The sequence below is a fragment of the Mya arenaria genome, chromosome 10 (genome assembly GCF_026914265.1).
Source record: "Mya arenaria isolate MELC-2E11 chromosome 10, ASM2691426v1".
Taxonomy (NCBI): domain Eukaryota; kingdom Metazoa; phylum Mollusca; class Bivalvia; order Myida; family Myidae; genus Mya; species Mya arenaria.
In genome coordinates, this window is record NC_069131.1 from 58,586,830 (window position 1) to 58,597,418 (window position 10,589).

At 40.2% G+C, this 10,589-nt stretch overlaps 1 protein-coding gene across 1 annotated transcript; it reads right to left on the reverse strand.

Moving 5' to 3' along the window:
• Window positions 1–530: 530 nt before the first annotated feature.
• Window positions 531–2,411, reverse strand: LOC128204856 (uncharacterized protein slr1152-like). The gene is made up of 3 exons (XM_052906264.1): window positions 2,306–2,411; window positions 1,217–1,892; window positions 531–1,032 (listed from the first exon to the last, which is right to left on the reverse strand). The coding sequence occupies exons 1-3, from the start codon at window positions 2,409–2,411 to the stop codon at window positions 531–533; spliced, it is 1,284 nt and encodes a 427-aa protein (XP_052762224.1).
• Window positions 2,412–10,589: the final 8,178 nt, after the last annotated feature.

Genomic DNA, 10,589 nt, shown 5'->3' on the forward strand with positions numbered 1-10,589 from the left:
TGTTTGCCATTAAAATAAAAAAAACAAACAATTTAATTGACGAAAGCTACGGAAATTACAAAATGCGAAATGAAACTGATTTTTTTTATATTTCTATTGTGTTTCAAAATAGAGGCAAAGCCATATTCCATATCAATAATATAATGAATACTTTAAACGATAACATTGAGGACTTGAAACAGTTTATCAAAAGTTGTTGTAGACATTTAATAACAGTTTTTGCATTATTATTATGCTTCATGGCTTCAAATTAGAACGCTATTTGTCATTTGTTTGCCAGTCACGCTTAGTAAACTAAACCGATTTCAGTCAGGATGTGCCAACTAACATCTGATATATGGTAGACGGACATTAGCCCCTAAGGCATAAGAACATAATACCCCTAGGACATTAGCCCCGAACACATTAACCCCCAATGACCCATAGGACATAAGCCCCTAGGACATTAGCCCCGAACTCATTACCCCCAAGGACCCATAGGACATTAGCCCCGAACACATTACCCCCAATGACCCATAGGACATAAGCCCCTAGGACATTAGCCCCAAACACAATAGCCCTAAGACCACTAGGACATTAGCCCCAAAGACATTAACCCCTAGGACGTTAGCCCCAAAGACATTAGCACCTAGGACATTAGCCACAAAGACATTAGCCCCTAGGATATTAGCCCCAAAGACATTAGCACCTAGGACTTTAGCCCCAAAGACGTTAGCCCCTAGGACATTAGCCCCTAGGACATTAGCCCCAAAGACATTAGCCCCTAGGACATTAGCCCCTAGGACATTAACCCCAAAGACATTAGCCCCTAGGATATTAGCCCCAAAGACATTAGCCCCTAGGACTTTAGCCCCAAAGACGTTAGCCCCTAGGACATTAGCCCCTAGGACAATAGCCCCAAAGACATTAGCCCCTAGGACATTAGCCCCTAGGACATTAGCCCCAAAGACATTAGCCCCAAAGACATTATCCCCTAGGACATTAGCCCCAAAGACATTAGCCCCTAGGACATTAGCCCCTAGGACATTAGCTCTGAACACATTATTCCATATGACATTAACCCTTAATAACCCTAGGACCTTAGCCCCTAGAACATTAACCCCAAATACATTAGCCCCCAGACCCCTAGAACATTAGCCCCTAGAACATTAGCCCTCAAAACATTAGCCCCCAAGACCCCTAGGACATTAGCCCCTAAGACAATAGCCGAAAACACATTAGCCCGAAGACCCCTAAGGCATTCGCCCAAAAGACATCAGCCCAAAGGACATTGGCCTCTAGGACATTAGCACCTAGGACATTAGCACCTAGGACATTAGCCCCTAGGACGTTAGCCCCTCGGACATTAGTCCCTAGGACATAAGCCCCTAGGACACTAACCCCTAGGACATTAGCACCTAGGGCAATAGCACCTAGGACATTAGCACCTAGGGCATTAGCACCTAGGGCATTAGCACCTAGGACATTAGCACCTAGGACATAAGCACCTAGGGCATTAGCCCCTAGGACATTAGCACCTAGGACATTAGCCCCTAGGACATTAGCACCTAGGGCATTGACCTCTAGGACATTAGCACCTAGGACATTAGCACCTAGGGCATTAGCACCTAGGATATTAGCACCTAGGGCATTAGCCCATAGGGCAATAACACCTAGGGCATTAGCCCCTAGGATGTTAGCCCCAAAACCATTAGCTCCTAGGACGTTAGCCGCTAGGACGTTAGCCCCAAGGACGTTAGGCCCTAGGACATAAGCCCCTAGGATATTAACCCCAAAGACGTTTTCCCCAAAGACATTAGCCCCTAGGACATTAGCCCCTAGGACGTTAGCCCCTCGGACATTAGTCCCTAGGACATAAGCCGCTAGGACATTAACCCCTAGGACGTTAGCACCTAGGACATTAGCCCGTAGGACGTTAGCCCCTAAGACATTAGCCCCTAGGACATTAGCCCCTAGGACATTAGCCCCTAGGACGTTAGCCCCTAAGACATTAGCCCCTAGGACGTTAGCACCTAAGACATTAGCCCCTCGGACGTTAGCACCTAGGACATTAGCCCCTAGGACGTTAGCACCTAGGACATTAGCCCCTCGGACGTTAGCACCTAGGACATTAGCCCCTAGGACGTTAGCACCTAGGACATTAGCCCCTAGGACGTTAGCCCCTAACACGCCTAGTTCATGTGTGTACTACTATTACTACTACTATTTGATCAGCCACGATTCTTAACATGATTTCATTTATAAACAGACCCTTGCTCTCCTGTCAGCTGTACAATGTGGACTGTTTCATACTGGTTACTACTACGAGGTAGAATCTGAATCCAGCGAATCTTCAAGCGAATCTTCAAGCGAATCCTCCAGCGAATCCTCCAGTGACACCTCTGTCTGTGATGATAATTCAAGCGAGCCATCTTGCCCGTGTAAGTAACAATAGCGACCATTCAAGTATTAGTAATAGTTAGATGACATAAAGTAAATTCTTGATGAATAATGAACGAGCCCTTATTATTCATTAAAAAATATATTCAGGTAATCTAATTGACTTAGAATACAGCTTCATTGGCTGATACATTGACAACGCAAAATCTGACACAGGGAAAGTATATCGGATAAGTGGCAGTAGGCGGACCTTTAAACACCCGCGAAAGGTGAAATCCTTAATGATTCTTGATTAACCGAATTTTATTTGACTATGTACTGTGATGGTACACGTCTAAAAATTCTGTTCTGTTCTGTGCTGTTCTTTACATTTAGGCATTGTCTTTGGAAACATGTGTATTCGGCTGCATGTTTATCTCACGAAATGCTCTTGAGTTATGGCCAAGGTTATCGTTTTAGCATAATGACAACGGCAATGACGCAATGATTCTTGCAAGCAAATAAATAACTAAATCAAAGATTATAAGTTAAAGGAGGTATCCAGTGTAAATTACATCCCGCATATAACATGTATAACAACAACGAACATCAGCGCCACCTTTTTTATTTTATGCCAATGACCGTTATAATATATCCATTTTAAATCCACATGCAATACAGAACAGAACAGAGCATAAATTTTATTGACATAAGGCCGTAGTCCACTCCATTGCAATAAGGCTGTAGTCCACTCCAGTGAAATAAGGCTGTATTCCAATTTAATGCAGTTAGGCCGTATTTCACTCCAGTGCAATAAGGCCGTATTCCCCTCCAATGCAATAAAGTCGTATTCCACTCCAGTGCAGTAAGACCGTAGTCCACTCCAGTGCAATAAGGCCGTATACCACTCCAGTGCAGTAAGGCCGTATTCCACTCCAGTGCAATAAGGCCGTATTCCACTCCAGTGCAATAAGGTCGTATACCACTCCAGTGCAATAAGGCCGTATACCACTCCAGTGCAATAAGGCCGTATACCACTCCAGTGCAATAAGGCCGTATTCCACTCCAGTGCAATAAGGCCGTATTCCACTCCAGTGCAATAAGGTCGTATACCACTCCAGTGCAGTTAGGCCGTATTCCACTCCAGTGCAATAAGGCCGTATACCACTCCAGTGCAATAAGGCCGTATTCCACTCCAGTGCAGTAACGCCGTATTCCACTCCAGTGCAATAAGGCCGTATACCACTCCAGTGCAATAAGGCCGTATTCCACTCCAGTGCAATAAGGCCGTATTCCACTCCAGTGCAATAAGGCCGCAGTCCACTCCAGTGCAATAAGGCCGTTTACCACTCCAGTGCAGTAAGGCCGTATTCCACTCCAGTACTCCAGTGCAATAAGGCCGTATTCCACTCCAGTGCAATAAGGCCGTATTCCACTCCAGTGCAGTAAGGCCGTATTCCACTCCAGTGCAGTAAGGCCGTATTCCACTCCAGTACTCCAGTGCAATAAGGCCGTATTCCACTCCAGTGCAGTAAGGCCGTATTCCACTCCAGTGCAGTAAGGCCGTATTCCACTCCAGTGCAGTAAGGCCGTATTCCTGTCCAGTGCAGTAAGGCCGTATTCCATTTCAGATTTTTAGGGCCTATCCCTGTAACTGTTTTATTGAAACGCCTTTAATCTTACCTTATTTTTTTATTTTATATATTACGGTAACAATGACGTAAATGTTTGTCTATATTTTAGCGCTCGACGTCGGCCAGTGTTGTGACGAATGTCCATACTGTACAGATGTAAATGCCATATGTGACACATACGGAAAAAGCAAAATATGCATCTGCAAAGACAGCTTCATATACGATTATGGAACCGAGATTTGTATTCCTGGTTAGTTTAGTTTTCATTACTTTAATTACATAATAACAGTGTGTGTTTACCACGTGATAAACTACGACTTAAATGCTACGTCGGAAGGCAATATTTTCCTTTGAATGAAGACTAAAACAAAGATAACTTCACTATTTCTTCTCCATTTTATATGAAACACAGTGCAGCCTACGCTGCTTACGGAGCCCCACCTTCGGTCTTTTACCAGAATTTGATTGAGAGTTTAGTATCTTAAAACACTTCGACAAACCTTTTCACAATACGGCCGTCTGACGGAGCACTGTCAAAACATTTTTTTGGAAGCAGGTTTGTCAAAGTGTTTGATGAAACTAATGACCTCCACAAATTTTGGTTATAAGACAAATGCGGGGCTTTTTAAACGGCATAGACTGCCCTTTGTTTCATTCAAAATAGTGTTGTAAATAAAAATTTATCTTTTATTTAAGTCTTCATTTGAAGCAAATTTTTGCCTTCCGACGTTGCATGTATGACGTAATATATCACGTGGTATACACATTCTATATATGGACGGTTTACAATGTCAGAGATCTTTAAATTTAACTACGCTGTATGTAGATCGCGTAGTAATCAAATCGAGCCATCAAATAACAGTAAAATGCATATGTTACCAAGAGGTTTATACACGGCGTTGAGTGATATTTGGCCAGAGTGACTCAAAATGACCCGAGACATATCCCTAAGTAAGATTCAATGCGTTGTACACAACGATAGCAATTTTATATAAGGCCAAAAAATAAATAATTGTTTGTTTAGGGTAACCTTCCCAAAAGTTATAGGTGGTAGGTAGGGATTTTTTTATTTGTTTTTATTCTTTTCTTTTCAAAATCTGTCGTAAGTTCAGAGTGTTTTCTTGCACATTGCAGTCTTTCCTATATTACTGTCATTGCCTGACTTTGTTTTATGATATAAACAATAATTCTGATTAAAATCTGCATTTATCCGCCCTTCGTAACTCTTTATTCGCGAACGAATATTTTTTTTTGCTCAGAAACGGAAAAAAAATAGTTAGGGTCGGCGCATTTTTATAGGTAGGGTCGGGTTACCCGAAACGGACATATTTTTTTTTTAGGCCTAAGCTCTGACAATTTTCTTTTTTTATAACAATGGCCCGAGACGTATCCCTAAGTAAGATTCAATGCGTGGTACACAACGATAGCAATTTTATATAAGCTATGACAATTATCTTTTTTTTCTTGCAATGGTATCATCTGGTGTCTAGTCCCTTAAAAATGTGATAACAGTATCGTCATTATGGTGTTATCCAAAAACGTCACCCAGGGAAGGATAATGTAACGGTTAATCAATATAAATTAGACATAGGAATAATCTCAATGTTAACATTTAAAATGTACAAACACATAATTCCATGCTTATGATTGGTGGCTTACCTTAAATAACTGAACTCCAGCTATATTCGTACTTGGCTCTGCTCGACATGGGAGATCACTGCGTAGGAGATCGCCGCTAGTGCTACCATTGAACGTTTTGATGGTAGAAACGTATTTACCACATCATAACTTTTCTAAAAAATGACAGTTTATTAATTATACTTTGCAATGTCATCGCAAGTCTTGCCACCCAAGTTTATTATGTTTCCTTTTATTCAAGATTTAAGAAATATTACATACCACTGAGGGTAATATGACATTATAAGGAACGGCCAGTCAGCCCCCGAAGGTAAAGCCACATGGCCGGAAGTGGTGTGTTATATTTTTTATATTATATCGAACACTTGTTTTACCATTTAATAATTTCAAAGCGCCTTTGATGTGTTTTATTGAACAATTCTAATAATAATTACTTGGGAAAAATGTCGTTGTGAAAATTGCAAGTAGCACTCACCAGTTTTATGACGTCAGCGGTCCATATTATATGACGTCAGAGGTCCATATTATATTTTTGACGAAGTCCGGACCGGCCAAAAATATGATATGGACCGCTGTCGTCATAAAAACTGGATCTTTAGTAAAATCATTGATATACGGACCGATCAACTTTATATACATAAAGAAGGGACCCATTCATGTAAGGTATAATATATCATATTATAAAACGAGAGTGGATATAATCTCTAGTTAGAGAGTAAAATTGTGAATGATTTGTCGTGAGACGGCTTTGTTAACAAACCGTAGCGCATGTTGGGACGATCCCGTTGCTCTTAATGATTTAATAAGTACCGGAAAGAAAGACTGTCGAATTATGACAGAAATCTTCTCTTTTCATACCAATTGACGGACCCCCTACGACGGATGGCCCTCCGACGACAGATGGTCCTCCGACAGATGGTCCGACGACGACAGATGGTCCTCCGACAGATGGTCCTCCAACAGGTAGCCCTCCGACAGGTGCCCCTCCGACGGGTACGACGCCGCCGCCGCCGCCTCCGCCGCCTACAACTACTACGACTCAAGCCCCTTGTGGTTTCTGTGAGGTCAGAAGCAACGTAGACCAAACGTGCAGTAAGTGTCAGGTAACCTGGCCCCAATATCACGAAAATACTAATGTCAAATCTCAATATTAATCTTAACTTATTTTACAACATAAAAGCATAGTGTTGTTCAAAATCTTGCATGTTTTTATACTTATTGAAAACATATTTTCTCATAGAATTGTTATTGAAAGATTTTGACAATATTTCAAAGAAAACTTATTCTAGAGCAAATAATATACTTGAGTAATTGTTAAAAGGCAATGAATTGTACTTAAGTACATCTTTTGGCTGTACAATATTTTTCCATTTGAATCTAGACCAAAAGTTTTGATCAACATATTCAATGATATAATGCGGTTTAAAAATGTCAAAAAACATAAAAAAATAATGAATTTTGAACTTTTATGGTAAAATGATTTGAAAGTGAGTTTGAGATTGGACTTAAGTATTTTCGTGATACTGGGGCCTGCTTGAGTTTAAAGGGCCTCGTTATATTGACATTGAAAAAATGCATAGTTTTCATAAAGGTCTATTTTTAAAAATCATTTAAATATACGACAGCAAATGGTTGTTTTGGTGGAAAACGTTAGTAAAACTATTGCAAAAAAATGACGAGTCCCTTTAATTTAGATTGCTTGGTTCGCCCCTGAGATGGCATATCACGCAAAGTTTTCAATTAAATCGATAACAGCGCAACATAATATAGACAATGATACCTTCGTAATATTGTCCTGGTGGGCTTCGATTTTGCGGTTTTATACGAAGCGCTCCACAACCAAATTCTGTGCACCGGTAAGTTCATTCGGAACTCCTCGGTCATTTTATCGAAAACAACCTCGGATGTATGCCGGTACATCAGTTGAAGTAGTGCGTATTTTTTTGAATAATATCATTCATTAAATGTAGTGTTTAAGAGTTCTATTTCTTGTTCTCAGTTTAGTTTAAATTGTTTGCCAGTGAAGTGTTTTATTGCAAACATAATTAAGATTCCCAAGGGTTAAGTCATAATGTTTAACTGCTAAGTAAGATTACTACGTGATCTATTTGCAGCGGACTTAAACGTACCACTTTTTGAGTATGTAAACCGTCCAAATACACCCGAGGTTGTTTTTGAAAAAAAAATGGCCGAGGAGCTCCGAATGCGGTAAGTTAGCTTAAAGCACCTCTGACCCCCCCCCCCCCCCCGTGTAAACAACGTTGTTAACTTAGTTCTGAACCACTGGGCCATAAGTCGCGAAATGGGTCCTGTGGAAGCACTAACATTGTCATCGAAGAAATAATTACAAGCGTGAGGATAATTATATTCATACTGTGAACACTTTGTAAAATTGAATCAAAATAGCAGTGACTGCTTTGGCAGGTTTTCATTCTTAAATTAAATGTCTCACTTATCCTGCTGATATATTAGCTTTAAAAATCGGAAATACTTTATTCTCATTGATTTGATTCAAAATACATGCTATGTGAAAAACACTTATACTTATCTTTTAATTTGACTTAACAAGTTTTGATAAATTGACTTTATTAAGAAAATACTAGATTGTTTTTTTATGAATACCTACCCTACTTATCAGCCAAAGTGTCTTGCAAACATGAACATGTCAATTTTACCTCATCACGACTCATTTTCATTGCTGACGTCATATTGAGTTGAATTTATTTTCATATGTCAGTATATGTTCTGTATAATACGAAAGGGGCATAGACTGCCGTTTGTTTCGTTTAAAATGATGAAGAAAAATGAAAGATATATTTGTTTTAAGTCATCATACGAAGCAAATTATTGCATTCATACGAAGCATTTATAACGTAATTTATCACGCGGTATAAACACACTCGTTCTGTCTTACAGTAAATGATGGGCACGGGGAGCCATGCCAATCCGATCCCGACAGCTGCTGTGGAGATGATCTGGAATGTGATGGGACATGCCAGTGTAAAAATCGGCAACTTGAGTACGACCATAGTGTGTCTGCTTGCTGTAAGTCAGAATAGCATGGTAATCTACCAGTCAATTGTAACCACGCCCCCGGTCCGGGAATATACCGGGGATAGCCGGGGAAATGGGCCGTATTGTTAACTTCCAGGTGACACCGCAGTGCCGGGTGAATTCAGTGGTTTTGTCGTCGTGAAAAAAAGCGGAGAATGGGCCTTACCTATGGTCTCTGGAGTGCGGGGGCATTTGGCAGGGATTTTACTAGCAGTTCGTCCTCGCAGGGCGGAGATTTTACACAGGCTTGGCTGGACCAAAAGTCAAAGTCCCCGCTAATCCCCGGACCTGGGAGGGCCGTGGTTACAATTGACTGGTACAGAACAGTGAAGTTACTTATTATGTGTGGCATTGAACTTATTTATTATAGCGTGTTCATTCTTGAAAAAAATATTCAGCAAACGTTATTTAGCAAACATTATGTTTGCTGGATTTAGTTTGATACGAATAGTCATTCTATCATTTACGGACCAGGTCCGTGTATATACCGTCTTTTCGTTTTTCGTTTTTTACAATTGAAAGTAAAACACGAAAAAGGAACATACACATCCTTTTTCGTTTTTCTAATGATTGAAGAGAAAACCAAAATTGATAGTTTTTTCATTTTCTCATTTAATCATTAAAAATGAATAACGGAAAACGGTATATACAGGATAGCTTATTTTTCTTTTTTCATTTTACACTTTTTTACCTTCGGGCCATTATCAACATGCCGGGGCTATTATCACTCATTGGCCCCGCGCGGCCATATATTAATCTCTAAATCTTACACCCCCATGTAAGATGAGTCACGCATAACAACGCGCCAGTTCTTATTTCGTTTATTGTATGGTTTATGAAAAGTATATTATGTAATTTTAATAAAGCGGAATCAAAAATATAAGTTTACAATACTTTTAATTAAAATTTAAAAGTTAGTAATCGTTAAAGCGCGATTTTTAAAGGAACTATTGACGTCGATAGTGATTTAAAATTACTGCGCTTTATGACGTCAGTACACAACCCCCGCACGCGCTTTTTGGTGAAATGTACAACAGTGCGTTTTCAACGTCAATTTTTCAACAAATTCATAATTTTAGGTATGCAAGAAAAAAAATCAATCATGTGTTTCCGGTACGGATCGAAAACTCCGACCCTCGGGCACGCTGCGTGACCGGTAACTCGGCAAGCCTCGTTACCGGCTGACGCGCGTGCCCTCGGGTCGGATTTTTCAATCCGTACCGGAAACACATGATATATACTTATAATCCGGTACTTCGGAACCAGATTGGTATAGATTTTTATCTTATGAGTCGTCCTGTATTATCCGGTACTTCGGAGCCAGATTGTAATAGATTCTCATCTTATGAGTGGTCCTTTATTAACCGGTACTTCGGAGCCAGATTGTAATAGATTTTCATCTTATGAGTCGTCCTTTATTAACCGGTACTTCGGAGCCAGATTGTAATAGATTCTCATCTTATGAGTCGTCCTTTATTAACCGGTACTTCGGAGCCAGATTGTAATAGATTTTCATCTTATGAGTCGTCCTTTATTAACCGGTACTTCGGAGCCAGATTGTAATAGATTCTCATCTTATGAGTCGTCCTTTATTAACCGGAACTTCGGAACCAGATTGTAATAGATTCTCATCTTATGAGTCGTCCTTTATTAACCGGAACTTCGGAACCAGATTGTAATAGATTTTCATCTTATGAGTCGTCCTGTATTATCCGGTACTTCGGAACCAGATTGTAATAGATTTTCATCTTATGAGTCGTCCTTTATTAACCGGTACTTCGGAACCAGATTGTAATAGATTTTCATCTTATGAGTCGTCCTTTATTAACCGGTACTTCGGAACCAGATTGTAATAGATTTTCATCTTATGAGTCGTCCTGTATTATCCGGTACTTCGGAACCAGA

Bases quoted from the DNA above. Each gene is read 5' to 3' on its own strand.
- LOC128204856 (XM_052906264.1), bottom strand. From the start codon at position 2,411: ATGGCTCGCTTGAATTATCATCACAGACAGAGGTGTCACTGGAGGATT. The intron at 1,893-2,305 runs GTAGTAGTAACC...CTAATGTCCTAG, and splicing joins CTGGATTCAGATTCTACCTC to GTGCTAACGTCCTAGGGGTT. The intron at 1,033-1,216 runs GTGTTTTCGGCT...TAATGTGTTCAG, and splicing joins TTAGGGGTCTTCGGGCTAAT to AGCTAATGTCCTAGGGGCTA.